This window comes from Triticum aestivum, chromosome 4B, assembly GCF_018294505.1.
Source record: "Triticum aestivum cultivar Chinese Spring chromosome 4B, IWGSC CS RefSeq v2.1, whole genome shotgun sequence".
NCBI classification, from domain to species: Eukaryota; Viridiplantae; Streptophyta; class Magnoliopsida; order Poales; family Poaceae; genus Triticum; species Triticum aestivum.
In genome coordinates this window covers 382082843-382104411 of record NC_057804.1, presented here as the reverse complement: position 1 = coordinate 382104411, position 21569 = coordinate 382082843, and the positions used below count along the sequence as shown (strand labels likewise).

The 21569-nt window shown below is 41.5% G+C and overlaps 1 protein-coding gene and 2 long non-coding RNA genes across 6 annotated transcripts; 2 read left to right on the top strand and 1 right to left on the bottom strand.

The window, feature by feature from the left end:
* Window positions 1-10171: 10171 nt before the first annotated feature.
* Window positions 10172-16418, bottom strand: LOC123092258 (uncharacterized). Its single transcript, XR_006444431.1, has 5 exons — window positions 16148-16418; window positions 13204-13306; window positions 13035-13117; window positions 12808-12927; window positions 10172-12337 (listed from the first exon to the last, which is right to left on the bottom strand). It is a non-coding gene; the product is annotated as an uncharacterized lncRNA (long non-coding RNA).
* LOC123092256 (myb-related protein 2) lies at window positions 12773-15624 on the top strand. Of its 2 annotated transcripts, none has more exons than XM_044513969.1 (7): window positions 12773-13126; window positions 13223-13436; window positions 13518-13594; window positions 13711-13768; window positions 13843-13927; window positions 13993-14062; window positions 14767-15624. In XM_044513969.1, exons 2-7 carry the CDS (start codon window positions 13223-13225, stop codon window positions 15325-15327), a joined length of 1065 nt encoding a protein of 354 aa, XP_044369904.1. In that variant the 5' UTR covers window positions 12773-13126; the 3' UTR covers window positions 15328-15624. The 2 variants fall into 2 exon arrangements, with proteins under 2 accessions (XP_044369904.1, XP_044369903.1); XM_044513968.1 differs by having other exon boundaries at window positions 12776-13126; window positions 13840-13927.
* A 124-nt stretch (window positions 16419-16542) lies between the features above and the next one.
* Window positions 16543-20829, top strand: LOC123092257 (uncharacterized). 3 transcript variants are annotated; one of them, XR_006444429.1, is made up of 5 exons: window positions 16546-16957; window positions 17321-17702; window positions 18635-19935; window positions 20049-20140; window positions 20313-20829. It is a non-coding gene; the product is annotated as an uncharacterized lncRNA (long non-coding RNA). The 3 variants fall into 3 exon arrangements; XR_006444428.1 differs by having other exon boundaries at window positions 16543-16957; window positions 17321-19935; XR_006444430.1 differs by having other exon boundaries at window positions 16548-16952; window positions 17580-19935.
* Window positions 20830-21569: the final 740 nt, after the last annotated feature.

The window sequence follows — 21569 nt, the reverse complement described above, 5'->3', positions numbered from 1 at the left end:
CAATGTTCAAGTAGCTTAATCCAGGCTTTCCATTGAAAAACACTTTCAAAATAACCCTATATGCTTTCCAGAAATTCTACGTCATTTCTGATCAACAATATGTCAACAACATATACTCATCAGAAATTCTATAGTGCTCCCACTCACTTCTTTGGAAATACAAGTTTCTCATAAACTTTGTACAAACCCAAAATCTTTGATCATCATCAAAGCATACATTCCAACTCCGAGATGCTCACTCCAGTCCTTAGAAGGATTGCTGGAGCTTTGCATACTTATTAGCATCTTTCGGGATTGACAAAACCTTCCGGTTGTATCACATACAACCTTTCCTCAAGAAAATCGTCGAGGAAACAATGTTTTGACATCCTATCTGCAAGATTTCATAAATAATGCAGTAATCGCTAATATAATTCCAACAGACTCTTAGCATCGCTACGAGTGAGAAAATCTCATCGTAGTCAACTCCTTGAACTTGTCGGAAAACATCTTAACGACAAGTCGAGCTTTCTTAATGGTAATTCTTACCATCATTGTCTGTCTTCCTTTTAAAATCCATCCGTACTCATTTGCCTTACGACCATCGAGCCGTTCTGCCAAAGTCTTCACTTTGTTTTCATACATGGATCCTCTCTCGGATTTTATGGCCTCAAGCCATTTATCGGAATCCGGGCCCACCATCGCTTCTCCATAGCTCGTAGGCTCATTGTTGTCTAGCAACATGACTTCCAAGACAGGATTACGTACCACTCTCAAGTAGTACGCATCCTTGTCATCCTACGAGGTTTGGGAGTGACTTGATCTGAAGTTTCATGATCACTATCATAAGCTTCCACTTCAATTGGTGTAGGTGCCACGGGAACAACTTCCTGTGCCCTGCTACACACTGGTTGAAGTGATGGTTCAATAACCTCATCAAGTCTCCACCATCCTCCCACTCAATTCTTTCGAGAGAAACCTTTCCTCGAGAAAGGACCTGATTCAAGAAACAATCCTTTATTGCTTTTGGATCTGAGACAGGAGGTATACCCAACTGTTTTGGGTGTCCTATGAAGATGCATTTATCCGCTTTGGGTTCTAGCTTATCAGCCTGAAACTTTTTCACATAAGCGTCGTAGCCCCAAACTTTTAAGAAACGACAACTTAGGTTTCTCTAAACCATAATTCATACGGTGTCATCTCAACGGAATTACGTGGTACCCTATTAAAGTAAATGTGGTTGTCTCTAATGCCTAACCCATGAACAATAGTGGTAATTCGATAAGAGACATCATGGTACGCACCATATCCAATAGGGTGCAACTATGATGTTCGGACACACCATCACACTATGGTGTTCCAGGCGGTATTAATTGCGAAACAATTTCCACAATGTCTTAATTGTGTGCCAAAACTCGTAACTCAGATATTCATCTCTATGATCATATCATAGACATTCTATCATCTTGTCACGAAGATCTTAAACTTCACTCTGAAATTACTTGAACCATTCAATAATTCAGACTTGTGTTTCATCAAGTAAATATTCTCAACATCTACTCGAATCATCTGTGAAGTAAGATCATAACGATATTCACTGCATGCCTCAGCACTCATTGGATTGCACACATCAAAATGTGTTACTTCCAACAAATTGCTATCTTGTTCCATTTTACTGAAACGAGGCTTTCAGTCATCTCGCCCATGTGGTATGATTTGCATGTCTCAAGTGATTCAAAATCAAGTGAGTTCAAACGGTCCATTTGCATGGAGTTTCTTCATGCATATACACCAATAGACATGGTTCGCATGTCTCAAACTTTTCTAAACGAGTGAGTCCAAAGATCCATCAACATGGAGCTTCTTCATGCGTTTTATACCATTATGACTTACATGGCAGTGCCACAAGTAAGTGGTACTATCATTACTATCTTATATCTTTTGGCATGAAAATATGTATCACTACGATCGAGATTCAATAAACCATTCCTTTAGGTGCAAGACCATTGAAGGTTTTATTCAAATAAATAGAGTAACCATTATTCTCCTTAAATGAATAACCGTATTGCGATAGACATAATCCAATCATGTCTATGCTCAACGCAAGCACCAAATGACAATTATTCAGGTTTAATACTAATCTTGATGGTAGAGGGAGCGTGCGATGTTTGATCACATCAAACTTGGAAATGCTTCCAACACATATCGTCGGCTCACCTTTAGCTAGTCTCCGTTTATTCCGTAGCTCTTTATTTCGAGTTACTAACACTTAGCAACCGAACCGGTATCTTATACCCTGGTGCTACTAGGAGTACTAGTAAAGTACACATTAGCATAATGTATATCCAATATACTTCTATCGACCTTGCCAGCCTTCTCATCTACCAAGTATCTAGGGTAGTTCTGCTCCAGTGGCTGTTCCCCTTATTACAGAAGCACTTAGTCTCGGGTTTGGGTTCAACCTTGGGTTTCTTCACTAGAGCAGCAGCTGAATTGCCGTTTCATGAAGTATCCCTTTGTTCCCTTGCCCTTCTTGAAACTAGTGGTTTCACCAACCGTCAACAATTGATGCTCCTTCTTGATTTCTACTTTCGCGGTGTCAAACATCACGAATATTTCAAGGATCATCATATCTATCCCTGATATGTTATAGTTCATCACGAAGCTCTAGCAGCTTGGTGGCAATGACTTTGGGGAAACATCACTATCTCATCTGGAGGATCAACTCCCACTCGATTCAAGTGATTGTTGCGCTCAGACAATCTGAGCACAAGCTCAACGATTGAGCTTTTCTTCCTTAGTTTGCAGGTTAAGAAAATCGTCGGAGGTCTTATACCTCTTGACGTGGGCACGAGCCTGAAATCCCCATTTCAGCCCTCGAAACATCTCATATGTTCCGCGACGTTTCGAAAACGTCTTTGGTGCCTCTACTTAAACCATTTAACTGAACTATCACGTAGTTATCAAAACGTGTATGTTCGATGTTCGAAACATCCACAAACGACGTTTGGGGTTCAGCACACTGAGCAGTGCATTAAGGACATAAGCGTTCTACTGTCCGCATAATTGCTACTATCAACTTTCAACTATATTTTCTCTAGGAACATATCTAAAACAGTAGAACTAAAGCGCGAGCTACGACATAATTTGCAAAAGGTCTTTTGACTATGTTCAGGATAATTAAGTTCATCTTATGAACTCCCACTCAGATAGACATCCCTCTGGTCATCTAAGTGATTACATGATCCGAGTCAACTAGGCCGTGTCCGATCATCACGTGAGACGGACTAGTCATCATCGGTGAACATCTTCATGTTGATCGTATCTACTATACGACTCATGCTCGACCTTTCGGTCTCCGTGTTCCGAGGCCATGTCTGTACATGCTAGGCTCGTCAAGTTAACCCTAAGTGTTTTCGCTGTGTAAAACTGTCTTACACCCGTTGTATGTGAACGTAAGAATCCATCACACCCGATCATCACGTGGTGCTTAGAAGCGACGAACTGTAGCAACGGTGCACAGTTAGGGGAGAACACTTCTTGAAATTTTGTAAGGGATCATCTTATTTACTACCGTCGTCCTAAGTAAACAAGATGCATAAACATGATAAACATCACATGCAATCAAATAGAGTAGTGACATGATATGGCCAATATCATATAGCTCCTTTGATCTTCATCTTCGGGGCTCCATGATCATCTTGTCACCGGCATGACACCATGATCTCCATCATCATGATCTCCATCATCGTGTCTTCATGAAGTTGTCATGCCAACGACTACTTCTACTTCTATGGCTAACGCGTTTAGCAATAAAGTAAAGTAATTTACATGGCGTTGTTAAATGACACGCATGTCATACAATAAATAAAGACAACTCCTATGGCTCCTGCCGGTTGTCATACTCATCGACATGCAAGTCGTGAATCCTATTACAAGAACATGATCAATCTCATACATCACATATCATTCATCACATTCTTCTTAGCCATATCACATCACATAGCATACCCTGCAAAAACAAGTTAGACGTCCTCTAATTGTTGTTTGCATGTTTTACGTGGCTGCTATGGGTTTCTAGCAAGAACGTTTCTTACCTATGCAAAACCACAACGTGATATGCCAATTGCTATTTACCCTTCATAAGGACCCTTTTCATCGAATCCGTTCCGACTAAAGTGGGAGAGACTGGCACCCGCTAGCCACCTTATGCACCAAGTGCATGTCAATCGGTGGAACCTGTCTCACGTAAGAGTACGTGTAAGGTTGGTCCGGGCCGCTTCATCCCACAATACCGTCGAAACAAGATTGGACTAGTAACGGTAAGCATATTGTACAACATCAACGCCCACAACTACTTTGTGTTCTACTCGTGCAAAGAATCTACGCAATAGACCTAGCTCATGATGCCACTGTTGGGGAACGTAGCAGAAATTCAAAATTTTCCTACGTGTCACCAAGATCTATCTATGGAGAGACCAGCAACGAGTAGAAAGAGAGTGCATCTACATACCCTTGTAGATCGCTAAGCGGAAGCGTTCAAGTGAACGGGGTTGATGGAGTCGTACTCGTCGTGATTCAAATCACCGATGATCAAGTGCCGAACGCACGGCACCTCCGCGTTCAACACACGTACAGCCCGTGACGTATCCCACGCCTTGATCCAGCAAGGAGAGAGGGAGAGGTTGAGGAAGACTCCATCCAACAGCAGCACAACGGCGTGGTGGTGGTGGAGGAGCGTGGCAATCCTGCAGGGCTTCGCCAAGCACCACGGGAGAAGAGGAGTACTTGGGAGAGGGGAGGGCTGCGCCAGAACTTCGTGTGTAGCTCCCATGCGTCTCCCCACTATATATAGGGGGTGGAGGGGCTGGTTTCTTGCCCTCCAAGTCCATTGGGGCGTTGGCCAAGGTGGGAGGAAAGAAATCCCATCATTTCCTTCCCCACCGATTGTTATCCCCCCTTTTTAGGGATCTTGATCTTATCCCTTCGGGATATGATCTTATTCCTTCTAAGGGGGGATCTTGGTGCGCCTTGACCAGGGGTGTGGGGCCTTGCCCCCACTACCCACGTTCATGTGGGTCCCCCCATGCAGGTGGGCCCCACTCCGGAACCTTCTAGAACCTTCCCGGTACAATACCGAAAAATCCCGAACATTTTCCGGTGGCCAAAATAGGACTTCCCATATATAAATCTTTACCTCCGGACCATTCCGGAACTCCTCGTGACGTCCGGGATCTCATCCGGGACTCCGAACAACATTCGGTAACCACATACAAACTTCCTTTATAACCCTAGCGTCATCGAACCTTAAGTGTGTAGACCCTACGGGTTCGGGAGACATGTAGACATGACCGAGACGTTCTCCGGTCAATAACCAACAGCGGGATCTGGATACCCATGATGGCTCCCACATGTTCCACGATGATCTCATCGGATGAACCACGATGTCAAGGACTTAATCAATCCCGTATTCAATTCCCTTTGTCTATCGGTATGTTACTTGCCCGAGATTCGATCGTCGGTATCCAATACCTTGTTCAATCTCGTTACCGGCAAGTCACTTTACTCGTTCCGTAACACATCATCCCGTGATCAACTCCTTGGTCACATTGCGCATATGATGATGTCCTACCGAGTGGGCCCAGAGATACCTCTCCGTTTACACGGAGTGACAAATCCCAGTCTCGATCCGCATAAAACAATAGATACTTTCGGAGATACCTGTAGTGCACCTTTATAGTCACCCAGTTACGTTGTGACGTTTGATACACCCAAAGCACTCCTACGGTATCCAGGAGTTACACGCTCTCATGGTCGAAGGAAGAGATACTTGACATTGGCAAAGCTCTAGCAAACGAACTACACGATCTTTGTGCTAGGCTTAGGATTGGGTCTTGTCCATCACATCATTCTCCTAATGATGTGATCCCGTTATCAACGACATCCAATGTCCATAGCCAGGAAACCATGACTATCTGTTGATCACAACGAGCTAGTCAACTAGAGGCTCACTAGGGACATATTGTGGTCTATGTATTCACACGTGTATTACGATTTCCGGATAATACAGTTATAGCATGAATAAAAGACAATTATCATGAACAAGGAAATATAATAATAACACTTTTATTATTGCCTCTAGGGCATATTTCCAACACTTATATCATTTGAAGTTTAGATTGCCTGTTTCTCTTCACATAGAAAACCGCCATTTGTAGAATGCACTTTTGCTTCACTTAAATTTGTTAGAGCGGGGCATATCTTTTATAGAAAGAATTAAACTCTCTTGCTTCACTTATATCTATTTAGAGAGATTACAGGAACTGGTCATTCACATGGTTAGTCATAAAATCCTACATAAACTTGTAGATCGCTGAATATGATATGTTTGATTCCTTGCAATAGTTTTGCGATATAGAGGTGATAATATGTGGGAGGTACTAGTAGATGGTTGTGTTTAGTAAAGATGTTGGTGTTAAGGTTTGTGATTCCCGGAGCATGCACGTATGGTCTACTAACTATGTAACCAAATTGGCGTGCATTGTATTTTGATTGTTTATCTTTGCGTGAAGGTCGGGGGCGCGCGATGGTTAACTCCTACCAACCTCACCCCTAGGAGCATGCGTGTAGTACTTTGTTTCAAGGGCTTCTAAATTTTTGCAATAAGTATGTGAGTTCTTTATGACTAATGTTGAGTCCATGGATTATACGCACTCTCACCCTTCCATCATTGCTAGCCTCTTCGGTACCATGCATTGCCCTTTCTCACCTCGAGAGTTGGTGCAAACTTCGCCAGTGCATCCAAACCCCGTGACACGATACGCTCTGTCACACATAAGCCTCATTATATCTTCCTCAAAACAGTCACCATACCTACCTATTATGGCATTTCCATAGCCATTCCGAGATATATTGCCATGCAACTTCCATCATCATGATATTCATGACTTGAGCATTCATTGTCATATTGCTTTGCATGATCGTAAGATAGCTAGCATGATGTTTTCATGGCTTGTCCGTTTTTTGATGTCATTGCTACGCTAGATCATTGCACATCCCGGTACACGGCCGGAAGCATTCATATAGAGTCATATCTTTGTTCCAGTATCGAGTTGTAAGTAAATAAAAGTGTGATGACCATCATTATAGAGCATTGCCCCATAAAAAAGAAAAAAAAGGAAAGGCCAAAGAAGCCTAAATAAAAAAGGGGGCCAAAGAAGCCCACCAAAAAAAGGGGGCAATGTTACTATCTCTTTTTCCACCCTTGTGCTTCAAAGTCGCGCAAGCATGAGGGATTCCCGCTGTAGGGTGTTGCAATACGTTCATGATTCGCTTATAGTGGGTTGGTGAGTGACTGAAACACAAAGCTGAGTAAGAGGGATTGTTGCGTACGGGATAAAGGGGACTTGATGCTTTAATGCTATGGTTGGGTTTTACCTTAATGAATCTTTAGTAGTTGTGGATGCTTGCTAGAGTTCCAATCATAAGTGCATATGATCCAAGTAGAGAAAGTATGCTAGCTTATGCCTCTCCCTCAAACAAAATTGCAATAATGATTATCGGTCTAGTTATCGATTGCCTAGGGACAAATAACTTTCTCGTGACAACAAGCTCTTTACTTTTACTAATTTAGTTGTGTCTTTATCTAAACAACCCCTAGTTTATGTTTACGTGCTCTTTATTATCTTGCAAACCTATCCTTTCACACCTACAAAGTACTTCTAGTTTCATACTTGTTCTAGGTAAAGCGAACGTCAAGCGTGCGTAGAGTCGTATCAGTGGCCGATAGGACTTGAGAGAGTATTTGTTCTACCTTTAGCTCCTCATTGGGTTCGACACTCTTACTTATCGAAAGAGGCTACAACTATCCCGTATACTTGCGGGTCATCACCCACCACCACCCAAATTTCCTGATCATCGCATTAAGGGTTTGCAAAAACCTATAGGAAGCTTAAAAATGACATAGAGAATATATGCACTACTTGGTAAAATGGACTTGATCAGCACTTCTTTCCCTGCCAAAGACATAGTTTCCTAGATCCACCATGTACCTTGTCCCGTAAGCGGTCCTTGATATATTTAAATGCCCAAGTCTTCTCATTGAAGGATTCATTAGCACCATAAAGTATACATTTCACCTCCTCTCTAACACCAATGGGACATCCCTTGCTGAAGAAATAGATGATTTCTCACAATTTATGGGTTGACATGAAGCCTAAAAATATATATCAAATATTTTGTTAACATCCACTATCCCCACACCATTTGCTCAGAAAAATAACAGGTTGTCATTTGCAAACAATAAATGGTTAACTAGTGGAGATTGCGGCACTACCTAAATACTACCCAGATTATATTACTTGACAAGAGGCATGGAAGGACATGTGCTGCTAACAAGAAAATGGATCATGAAATAGGGCCCCCCTGACGGATACCGTGAGAAGGTCTAAATTCATGAAGCTTCTTTCCATTGAACAAAGCTGAGAATTTCACTCATCTAACCAAACTCGTCACAATAGACACCCACCGCTCATTGAAACCCAACTTGATCATAATGGACTCCAAATAGTTCTACTCCACTCTGCCATAGGCTTTCAACATGTCAAGCTTAAGAGCATTGTTGGTTCTTTTTAACTTTATTTCTCATCATAAAATGCAGACACCCGTATGCATAAATTAAGTCGGCCCGCGACAAAGGCTTAGTGTAAGACCGAGCGTGCACTCACGTCAGGCATCACTATAAATGGGCCGACCCACGTAGCTTCGAGGTTAGCGTGCCCCCCCCCCCACCCCCTCCCGTTTTTTATTCGTTCCTCTTTTTTCGTTCTTATTTCTAAAATATTGCAAATAAATATATACCAAAACATAGCATTAACAAAAAAAAAATCAAAACTATGTATTTTAAAATATGTTAACACAATGTAAAACATTTCTTAGCTTAATTCAGAAAAAATGTTTGTGACATTTAAAATATGGTCACGCGTAAAAATTATGTGAATTTTTTTTAAAAAAATTATACAATGTAAAAAGTATTTGTGTAATTCCAAAAATATTGTGTACCATTTAATAAAAATGTACGTTACATTTAAAAAAATGCTCACACATTTCAAGAATATGTTCATGACATTTAAAAAAAATATCCATACAATCTACAAAAAGGTTCCCGAAGGTTAAAAAAATGTTTCATATCATTGAAAAAATATTTCACCATGTATTTTATAAATGTTAAAATATATTAAAAGCAAGTGTTTGAAACAGTGTTAATCATATATTTTAAAAATGTTAGATCTGTATAAACAATGTTTAATATGTATACAAAAAATGTACAATGTGTATGCAAAAATAGACACCAAAAAATATGTACTTGAAAAAAACTTTTAATCATGTATTTGAACAATATTAAACGTCAATAAAAATATTCCTAATGCATACAAAAAATGTAGATATTTGTTAAAAAGGAAAAAAACAAGAAAGGAAAAAAATGTTCACGTAGTTTTGAAATATCTTTATGGCCATTACAAATGTTTAACATGTATTTGGCAAAAGGTTTAACATTTATTCGAAAAAAATGTCCAAATATATACTTAAAAAATGTTCACCATGTGCTTAATAAATGGTCAATGTGCATCGAAAAAATATTTCACATGTACACTAAAAATGTAGATTGTGTAAAAATAGACATGCATAAAAAAAGAAAAAAAGAAAAGAAATAAAACACCATAGAAACTGGTGAATAAACGCCAACAAACTAAAGATAGCTGATGAAGAAACAAAGAAAAACATAAACAACAAAGAAAACCAAGGAAAACCGGTGAAGAAACGAAGCACAAGCAAGAAAACCACGAAAAACGGTGAAGAAGCGATGTTAAACAGAAAAACCTAAGAAAGACAGGGAAATTCGGTGAATAAACAAAGGAAAACCAAGAAAATCAAAGTAAAATGATGAAAAATTGAAAGGCAAAGAAAACCATGCAAAAAAATGGAAACAGAAGAAAAAAAACCTTTTTGAGAAATTAAAAAAACCTGCTACAAGATTAAAAAAACCATGCTATACTACTGGGCTGGCCCACGACCCGGCGCCTGAGGTGAGGCCAGGCAGGCCGTAGGTGGGTGTCCAGCCTATCAACGTAAGTTGTGCGACTCTCTGTTTGATGTCCAGTTCATTTATGCGTTTATCAGATTCTATGCGCACATCACAGCATCCATGAAATCATATATTGTGCCCCTCAAAAAATTGAAATCATATATTTTTCTAGGGTATTTATTTCCTGTAATTTTATTCATGAGTTTAGGAGTTCAAATGTCGAAGCTTACAACCTCACAAAGCATGCACTTTCATTAGGGGCGTCATGTTTGGTTAGCCCAACCCGGCAATCTCTTTTTCATCCATATAAACATTATGACTGGTTAATAAAAGCTTCGCGAGTTTGCCTCAATTTATTTTTAGGCGATCGTCACACCAGCCAACCCCTGCTTTCACTCTACATGTAAAGAGAAAGCAGCCTGCTGAGGAGTAGTCCATGACCGAAATACAGTTTTGTCACCTTGGCATCTGCAACTTCACGTGCACAAAACCGGAACATCACCTGGGGTTTTATAGTTCAGAGTTGAGTGCACTGAGCAGGACTGTAAGCGCTTGTAATAATATACAGTTGTAAAAGCTCTTGGTTCTAAAGAAAAGAAGCATCTTAACAGGCTTCAGATTCGATATCAAAAGAGACCAGCTCGACTATATACAATGGTTATCCATCTCCGTCCCTGATGTTCGTGTTCAGCTTCACTTTCTCCATGCAGCCAAGATGAAAGTTTAATACTAGTATATATGGACTGAGCTCTGAACTCTCAAGATACCACCTACGGGACAATCCACACGTGTTGCCTGGTGTTGCTCCCTTGGTCTCGCACACTCGCCCTGCAGCCCAGGCCTGCGACGCCGTAGAACAAAAAGAACCACTCCACAGTCCACACACAAGAGGTGTCCTGGAGATAGGCGTTATATTCCTTCACATCTTTCTTTACCAAAAACAAAAAGCGCCCCGATTCCTCCAGCTCCTTCCCTTATTCCTTCTCCCGGGAGCTCAGGGAGGGAGAAAGAAAGAGAAAGCATACGATTCCAAGCACTTACTTAACAAGCAACAACTGAATGTAATGTGCGCAAAGATAAAGTTCTCCTCCACACCCGCTTTCACCGGATTCAGCACGAAAGATAAAGCTATGGCCACAAAGTGTTCATTCCATGAAGTGCACAGCAGTTTTAGTTTATGCTCCTCATGACCGGCCATCATTGCTCACCATGCCAGCTGATGCTCGACGAATCTAGCAGCGACTTGGAGAAACAGATAAGCACCAGCATGCCGCAGTTGAACCGGAGCCAAGGTACATATATCATATCATGGGTGGGTACCATTTGCATCCCTCAATATATAAGTGAACAGAAAGGACTTATAATTGGTAAGCACATGGATTCCCTAAACAACTCTGGAGAAGACTGGTTGATCCAGATAACAGCAACCCAAATATACAAATAGCAAGCTATAAAGAACAACAAGGGATGTTATCTTGGATTGGACCACTCCTATTAGTTACCTTTAAAAGAATAAGCTTGTCAAACTTTTCCTATGCACACGGTCGCGCAGTATCAAAATTACAGTTGATTCTACTTGATTTACTATACATGAACAATTTTGTAAATTTCCCGTCAATTTTTCCACCAAAAACAAGAGGGGGCATCCTGCATCTGTGATTTGCAGAATAGCTTGAACATCAACTTGATTGCAGAGCAAACGAAAGGGTCAGATGACCACATGTTATATTAAAATCTCACCAATTAGAGTGAACTTAAATTATTATTATTGAACTGTGCCGACTACTCTCTCCATAATGAGAACTTTGTTCCCAAATTACAGAAGAGTATTCTGCACAACTTTTACTTTATGCCAGTTGAACCTATCTATAACTGAACTTGATGCATTTTCTATCAAAGCATGGAGAAAACAAATGATGGAAGTGAGACTGTAAGAAAACAGTCAGCTGTACAAGGACGTATGTAAAGGAAAGGCAACATAGAGCACTGAAATCAAGAAGCTAAATCGTAAATTTCAAGCTTACTTTATGTGCCTTATGAACTAGCAATCAAATTCAGAATACCGCTTCACAAACATGCACATCTGATCAGATTCGCCTATCCACTTTAATTTTTCCTGATAGCTGAACAAGTAAAAAACTTACCAGAGGAGACAAAAGGGAACCATATGCTTATTCCATACTTTGCTTTTGTGCAGTCCCAAGAAAGGCATCTGTAATAGAATGAGTTCCTTCTTCGCTTTATTTGCAGGCAAAACTTCATCCAATTCTTCTTCTAGATGCATTCAGTCAATAAGAAATTTAGCAACCCCGTTCTCATATGAACCAATAAATATATGCCGTAATAAACTGTATATCATGTTTGAGTATGCTGAAAATACATAAAGCAATACCATATGTGATTATGAAAATGCAGAATCATAACCATAAACCAATGCTGACCAAGTACAGATGCCCACAGTGTAAGTGCAGTGGACAGTGGAATTAGTTCTAAGCAAGCAAGAGGTAATCCAGGAATCATGTAAAGACAAAACTACAGCCACCGCCTAAAAGTTGTCCAGAGAACAAGGCTCCCTCCTTTTCCTATAAGGCTGATAAATAACATGACCGCCTCTAGTTTCCTCCCCTTTCATGTGTGCCAAGTGAAAGCAATATAAACCATATTTGATAGTGCAGAATGAGAATGCTGGTGTGTTCTGGGAATTGACAAATAAAAATATTTGTGCGCATAGGGTCCACAGGTACCTAAAGGAATAAGGATAATATCTCTTTTCAGTTGCTGTGAAGATTGGGTCAGGCTCAAGTGTTTCTTCCATCGATTCGAAATTCTTTCCTCAGTTGCCTGCCTTATAAGACTGGTGGTACCTGCATAAGATCTTGATATGAGTAGTCGTAGAGGCGTACTTGTTTAGAGCATAGGTCATCTCACTCTCAGCAAATAGAACTTCAAGGTTTGATGAACCCCTGATTACCAGAATAGAGAGCTCATACAGCTGCAACAGACAGTTCCTACAAGGATTGTGCAGTCACAAGCATACATCACCACTAACAGGAACTGAAAGAGGTACAAGTCTATGAGATGTGTCAAGTGTCATGCATGTGAAGTTTAGTTTTGCTCAATATATTGCTATCTATCCTAACCTGCAATATGTTCATGCAGATGTATCATCATCAACAACAGCTCCAGAGCCACAACCAGCTCTTAGCTTCTAGGCAGACTTTCCCTTCAGAGAGGCACTTACTTCTGCAAGGAGGAATTATTCCAGGAGAGTCAGGGCTTATACTCTCAACTGATGCTAAGCCCAGGTTAAAATGGACCCCTGAGCTACATGATCGTTTCGTGGAGGCAGTAAATCAACTCGGCGGACCAGACAGTAAGTATGCATTGAAACAGTTTTGCCACAGAAGCAACAACTGTAATGATGCTAACATCTAAACACTTCAATTTCCGGCAGAAGCCACCCCAAAAACCATTATGAGGCTCATGGGTGTCCCTGGACTAACATTATATCATCTTAAGAGCCATCTCCAGGTATCCATAGCATTTTATTACAGTGTTTTCTCTTCTTTTTTACAGAAAAAGTATATCATAATTTTCTGCATGCATTTCTTCAAGCAAGATACTAAATTGTTTTGTCTTTCACCTAGAAATACAGACTAAGCAAAAATCTCCATGTTCAAGCCAATGTCGGAAATTCAAGAACTGGTAAGTATAGCGCAATCATGTTATGAGCCTATCATTAAGCTTGATGTTGAGCACTTTTTTTTTTCATTCAGCAGCCGTAGGATGCACCATAGCAACAGAGAAACAATCTGAAGGAAATGGATCGCCAGTCGGCCACCACCTTAATACGCAGACAAACAAGTAAGACATAAATGAATCTATTCTTGTGCGTGTTTACAGAAGGTAACAACTTGCTATCTTATCAGATCAATGCACATAGGTGAAGCCCTACAGATGCAAATTGAAGTACAGCGACGGCTACATGAACAACTGGAGGTACAAAAGCAGCATAATATAAACTATATTACTTACAAGAGTCACTTCCCTCTGCATAAATATGAGCTATACCTGACTAATGCACTTAATGGATTACTTCTTGCTAGTACTATAAGTCCATTATGGCTGACCATCCAATAAATGTAGGATGCATATATATATTATCTAGAGACTATACACTAGAAACAGGAAAAAAATAGCTACAAGAGCACCACGGGTATATACAACTACATACAGAAAATTCAACAGAAAATTATGGACGATGGAAGCAAAAAGCACCATCAAGCAAGACCAACTTATCTTTCTTTTTTTGAGCCTCAGACCAACTTATCTTAACCATCATTTGGTATTTTAGTATTTTATTAGAAGTAAACTTCAAAGGTTGTGCTAATATCATTTTTTTAAATACCGATATTTTCTTCTTGATATGTAGAGTAATGAAAGAGCATGCAAGGAAAATCAGAAAAATTGTGATTAACTGTAAATCCTTAAGGCAACACTTTCTGTATATTCCGGTGTGAAAATATTGGAGCTGGCTCCTTTGCACTGCGTGAACATGGTCTTTCTATGTAAAATAATGCTTATATAAGGTAGAAGTTCACCACAGCTTTAATTCTCCTGAAGGGAAGAAATAAATGGTGTATTGCTAAAATAGTGATGGTCTGGTATCTAATGCGTAACGAATTAATGATACCCTTCAACAGGTGCAAAGACACCTGCAACTCCGGATTGAAGCACAAGGGAAGTACCTACAATCAATGTTGGAGAAGGCACACGAGACACTTGCAAAGCAGAATACAGGCTCGGGTGGTCTAGAAACTGCAAAGATGCAACTATCAGAATTGGTCTCAAAAGTATCAACAGAATGCTTCCATAATGCTTTTACAAGCTTTGAGGAGATTGAAGGATCACAGATGCTACGAAGGCACACCATGCAGCTTGGTGATGGATCAGTTGACAGCTGCTTAACTGCATGCGAGGGCTCACAAAAGGATCAAGATATCCTGTCAATGAGCCTTTCTGCTCAAAAAGGAAAGGAGATTGGAGGCATGGCATTCGATCTGCAAATGCAAGAAAGAGGACACGAGGATTTGTTTCTCAACAAGCTAAGCAGAAGGCCTCCAAACCACCATGAAGGACACGAGAGGAGAGACAGCTTGAGTATGACATACCAGGCAACGAAATTGGATTTAAACATGAATGACACAAATAATGGAACCCAGAATAGCGAGAAATTCGATTTAAATGGGTTCAGCTGGAGCTAGGAAACACACAAGACAAGAGTGCCAATTTCATAGTAGTGAGGTTATGTGAAACATAATGGTTCTTCCATTGACATGCATCCCACTGGAAGACCTGGAAAATCTTTGCTGTCAGCCATCGCAGTTCACCGAAATAAGTGATGGAAATTGACAATAAGATGCTTCTTGCAAGCCACATAAGTAGGCCATGTAGATTCCAGAGAAAGTATTCGAGAACTATGTTCGTTCTCCTTTATTATATGCTTTGCTGTGATTCTGTACCATAGAAATACCACGAATTTTGTTGCAACCCCATGCCCATGATGATTTGCATTGGATTGGTAATGCTAATTAAGGAACTTATCTTTTGCCTATTTTTTCTCCCATCGGCAATACGTCATGCAAAGGCTGTATGCGCGTCAAGCCATCAATAGACCGGAGAAATCCTCTCCTACTTTACCTAAAATGATACAAGTAATAAATAATGTGCCATTGCCTGACCCTGCTCACATCTAATGGATCTGCAAGACTACAACCCATACATATATAAGGAAAAAAAAGGTTAAATCCCTACACGGCTACACCATCCGTGCGCCGGTCCAGTCTTGATCAGTAAAATACTGCGAGGGACTTGATCATCGTATTTGCTATCACGAATAATCGTTTGCGGCGGCTACGAGCTAGTGGCAACCGGCGACGCACAAATCCAAGCCACAGTCGCTGAAACAACGGCTCCAGTTGCTTCCACGAGTCACGGAATCCATGAATAGCCCAACAAATCGCTATGCTTCATACGCGTAAGGAGAGGGGGGGGGGGGGGGGGGGGGGGGGATTTAGCGCATACCGGCCATAGTTGAACGCACGCTTCTTCCCCTCTCATATGGGACCTATCTATCTCCATCTGCATCCATTTCAGAAACCCAAACAAATTGATTTGGAGCTCGCCGCGGAGGTTGATGCGCACGGTGGTTCATCGCGGAGGAGGGTTTGGCTTCACCGGTGGTGAAAACGGCGATGCGAAGAATGTGGGCCTGATTGCTAGTCATCTCTTTCCCCCGGCAATAAACCCACAATAGCTTCTCCTGAGGCCCTCACGTTATCATGTAAGCCCACTTGACCTAAGTAAGCGTGCCCGTGGTATTGTAAGATGACGACCCCAGAAGCGGTATCAATTGAAAACATTAACATGCGCACAAGGAGCGAGCGTTGGTTGTGTCCACATCGGACTGGCTACGAGACAAAAACAAAGATGAAAAAACGACGATGAAAGCCAGATAACACCTCCCATGACTTTCCCTTCTTCACGAAGCCATGTCTTCTCCTACCCCACGCCTTTTCTTTCTCTCCCAAAAAATAGCATCACACAAGCTAGGGTTGCCGCCGCCGCCGCTGCCGCGCGCATCCCAGCTCCTCCAGCGCCCGCCACCGGAGAAGGCGCCCTCCTCTCCCTCGGCGGTTGCCACTCTGGCTGCGGTGGCGCAGGCACATGGACCGGGCCCGGCTCCAGCCGCGGCAACGCAAGGGGAGAAAGCGAACCCACGCCGAACGGGGTGCTGATGGTCGACCTGCTGGGGGCGCCGGGAACGCGCTGGGGGCGTGGGACCTGCCTCACACAGGCGCTGCTCGCAGCAGCTGCCATGGCCTCCACCGTCCGGTGCGTCCTCCCCTCCCACTCCACACCCCCCACCCTCTCTCTCTCTGGGTCTCGATCCATCTCCCCTATGCTCCGAAAGCAGATCCATTTCTTCCTCAAATTTTGGAACAGACATATTATTCTGTGCGAGGTGGGATTTTCTCGTTTTCAGTTACTCTTCAGCGATTTTCATATGTATGTGCTTCACGGAGCAGGAAATATGGGTCAAGTGAAATGAAATTGTGATACTTTGGTATGAATTTGCATAGGTGGTATTTGATTTTTAAATGCAGAAACAAAGGCATCTAACTGCAATCTCTGCTTCAGGAGCAAGACCTAAGATTAGAGGCCTGATAGGGTTTCCTGTGGAATGTTGTTCTGCAGGGGCTATGGATGTACTCCCTCCGGTCCTTTTTACTCTGCACATTGGTTTTGCCGAAAGTCAAACTTTGCTAAGTTTGACCAAATTTATATTAAAAATTATTAGCATCTATAATATCTAATAAATATAATATGAAAATATATTTCAAGATGAATCTAATGATATTGGTGTTGTTATGTGAATGTCTATAATTTTTTATATAAACTTGGTCAAAGTTGGATGAGATTGACTTCAGACAAACCTAATATGCAAAGTAAAAAGGACCGGAGGGAGTACGATGTGGACAAATACATTGTCTGGCTGGAGGTGGATTCTGAAGCAGCACTGCTACTTCAAGGATGAGTCTGTGGCATTTGCCCACAGTTCAGATGGATCTGCCATAAGGTATCAATAAAATTAGTTGCAACACTCCATGAAATTCATGTTGTTAAGCATCACAGAAACAGAAACATCTATAGTTTTGTGGTGCCTGGGCTTTTACTATAGGGTACTCCATGTGGTTCTTTGCCCCCATCTATGCTTTATTGATCTTTATATGCATTGAGTAAAATTTCTTTGTTTTTGACTGATGGTTCATTGATATTAAGTGAAATATGGTATTGCCCACTTACATATGTAATCAAGAAACATGCTTGTGTTCTCATGCGTTACCCCAAAACATTAGTTAGGTGACTGTCTGAGAATACTTGATGCCCAAAATATATGGATAATGCTATTCTATGTGTATTGTGTCCATGTGTCAGTTGAATCATCTCATATTGCTTTGAAGCTGCTACCTAAGTATCGAGAGATTGATTCTCTTTGTTCCAGCTGTTCTTGTTTTTAGCAGACAAATGTGGGAGAATGTACCAATTGAATATATTGGTTCTTGGGTTTATTATTAGAGCCCTTTATCTGCATATATACATAGGACGCGACATCAAATTTAGTTTTGCTTGTCTACACTTTAGTTATTTTTTTTCTTGGAACTTAGGAACCTAAGGTTTTGGTCGTTTCTTGTTTCCTGATAGTACAAGCATGTTACGCAAGGCTTCTTGATAAATGTCAAACTTGAAGGCGTATATTGGGTATGCTAGTAATTATTATCTAGGTATGCTGCTAATTATTGTTGGATGGATGTGAAATTTCTCTCCGTTCGTCTCTCCCGGTTGTGCTGCAGGTACTACCGTTTCTTGATTCTGTCTCAAGAAAACAACCACAGCCTCTTTTGATTGATTCCCAATTTTGTGTATATATAGCTATAAATATTTCTTGTTATGATTATTTGTTTTGCGTTCTTGATTATTTGATTTGTGTTCTTAATTGGGACGAGCTAGGAGGAACAAACACTATTTAGCTTCTGGATCTTCGTTTCGAATGACTCGATGTGGCCTTTGGCGATGGTCCTGCTAGATAGTTCATCGATGGAAGTAACAAGCAGTCCCAAGGCATAGATAAGCTCCTTTGTTTGATATATTTTAGCTCCGTCCAGCAGGATGGGCAACTGGCTTCTCTTCAATTATTTATATCTATCTGTTTTATTGTAGGTTTCACTAAATTTGATTTTCAGTTTTGTCTACATTGAGTTGTTTGTTGTTTGAATATTTTATCAAGTAGAACCTGGCTTCTCATGGACCTCCCGTCATTTTCCTAAACAATAGTTAGTATACTATACACATGAACTACAGTTACGGAGATCTGAACTAGAAATTGCCCTATGGTGTATTAACTCTTAAATATCGTGCACAATCATGTACATTAAATGTTTGGATAAGAAGTATGATGTTCTTGATTAACATAGTTTACTGCAGCAAATACTTTGCATGTGCCTCCAAAGTTCTCTTGCTTGCCGCTTCTGTTGCATCCTTCTGGCAACTTGACAGTAAACTGTTGGAGGTGATATATGGTTGTCCCTTCCATTGCCTGGTTTGCTACCAATGCTCATTAATTTTTTGCATTTCTTCTATGCCTAAAGTCGTCCAGCAGTTTTGATATGTAGTTGCTTCTTCTGCCAATGTTATTCTGGCATTAGCGAACTGCTCGCCTATAATTTTTACTGTGCAAATAAATAAACGTGCATAATTTGTATTTCATCATCTACAATTCTGGGTTATTTTATATTCTTGGTTGAGTTCTACTTTATTAGCCAAGAAATTATCTATTTGATTTGCCCGAATACACAGTAAGGCCTACTCCTTCTCTTTTATTGGAGCCATAGTTTGATTGAACCATAATGAGGTTACAAGTAATTTCTATTTTGACATCTATACATTTTATTTGCTTCGCATTCTTGATTGAGACGAGCGAGGAGGAACATTGACTATTTAGCTAGGCAATCACATCTAAGACAAAACGTCCACAGTTGTTGTATGAGTCAAAGCTATACAGAATACTTCCAAGGAGGAAGCAATATACGTGTTTTCTTTTCGCTTCCTTGCTCTTGCTTAGTCCATCATTCTCTTTTATCCACAAAGTAATCAACTGACATTCCCTTTTGTTTGGCAGCTGGAATTCAAAATTTCATGTGCTTTGGTTAGATGATGATTACAACGTGGCCAGGCCTTGATGATTTTTTAGGTTTTGTAACAGGAAGTCGTCTCTAAAAAGTAAAAATTGTATCATGCTTGCTGATCAAATGGTATGTTGTACGATTAAAACTTAATATTCCCTTGGCTTCATTACTTTGGTCCAGCTTCGTTTTAATCTCTTCCATTTCATCATGTGGACTTTAAGTGAATTCCTTTTTGTTAGATCAATCATGTTGAGTTCGTGCATTCCATTGATCTAACACGATGAGAATATAGAGATATGTTGACACACCAGCACATTCCGTTGTCATACAGGTAAATATTATTACCCCTTATTGATATACTTGATTGTTCGCTGTGTACTGCTTTATTCGCTACCTGTACCTAGACTTGAGGCATGTTGTGTCATTTGTTCCTTGTAAACTTTTCTTAGCTTCATATATTTGTCTGTTTACGTATCATAATTTGTTTTTGCATTTCTCTGTAGAACAAAGCTAAGGGGATGATACATAATCTCCTAGATATGTGCTGATGTACTCCTTACGAGGAAGTTGTTGAACATTACCACACGTAATGTGGTGGCTGCTGCGACTCGTGGTGCTTTGAGTGCACAACCTTCGCCTGCTCTCCCCGGCGTCTACAGCGACGACCATTGCTTCTTCCGTGATGCCCTCGAATGGACATGGGTTGCATCGAGGACTACTACGATGGTGAGCAGAGCGAGTATGACCTGGAGAGCCTCGACGATGGCACGGATGAGCAGCTGCTCTGTGCCGGCAAGTCTTGTGACTGCAATTGAACGACATGACGGAGAGGTGCTAGATACAGGGTTAAGGTTGCTTGTTTATTTGCTGAGTTTGATACACTTTTGGACAAGTGTGTAATGGTTGCACCTTGTAACCAGGTAGATAGCTCACTGATAGTCCTCTAGGTTTAACATACTTTTAGCTCTAATGTACTTGGCTTGCTTTACCGTCATTCATTCAAAAAAATCCTAAAAAATACATGCATGTGTGCTATCAATTAAAGCCACAGCCAATTGAAAAGGGCGCTCACTACCTGGCACCGCACAAGTATCACTCAGGAGGCGCCACCGCCACCCCAACCACTAGTTGAGTGTGCAAGGCGTGTTGGAGCGGTGGACGTCAGGGGAGCGGCCCCAAGAGCTTTGCAACTTCGACGACTTAGGGCGTGTTTGGTTGCCCGCATCGAGCCCAACTAGGCCCGCGCAGGAAGGGAGAGGCCTGTTTGGTTGCCTGGTTTCACTGTTGGACCTGCATCGCACGCTTCTCAAAACAGCCCAGAGCCTGGCTCGTTGGAAACGCTCGGATCGGCAGTTTTTCGCGAGCCAGGTTGAGTGCGGCGCGAGGTCGCACGGGCGGGTGCGAGGCAAGGGCGAGGGGGGATGGCGGGAGATGGAAATCTGGCGCGTCGTCCCGGCGCCAAATCTAGCCTCACCCCCCTTCACTCGCTCACCCATAGCCACTGCCCTCCCCCCTTCTTCCCTACTGCCTCACCATCGGCGGCGGCTGCGATTTCAGATCTGCGCTAGAGGCAGCGGCGGCGGAAGAGGCGGTGGCGTTTGCGGCGGATCTGGTGCTCCCCTTGCTGTTGGCCATCGTCTGGTCGACCTAGTCTATGCCATGGCTCCTCGTACGCCGTCCTCGTCTCTGATGTCGGTAAGCAGCACCCCCTCCCCCCTTTGTTAGCTCAGTGGTTAGGCCGTTAAGCTAGGTGTAGGATT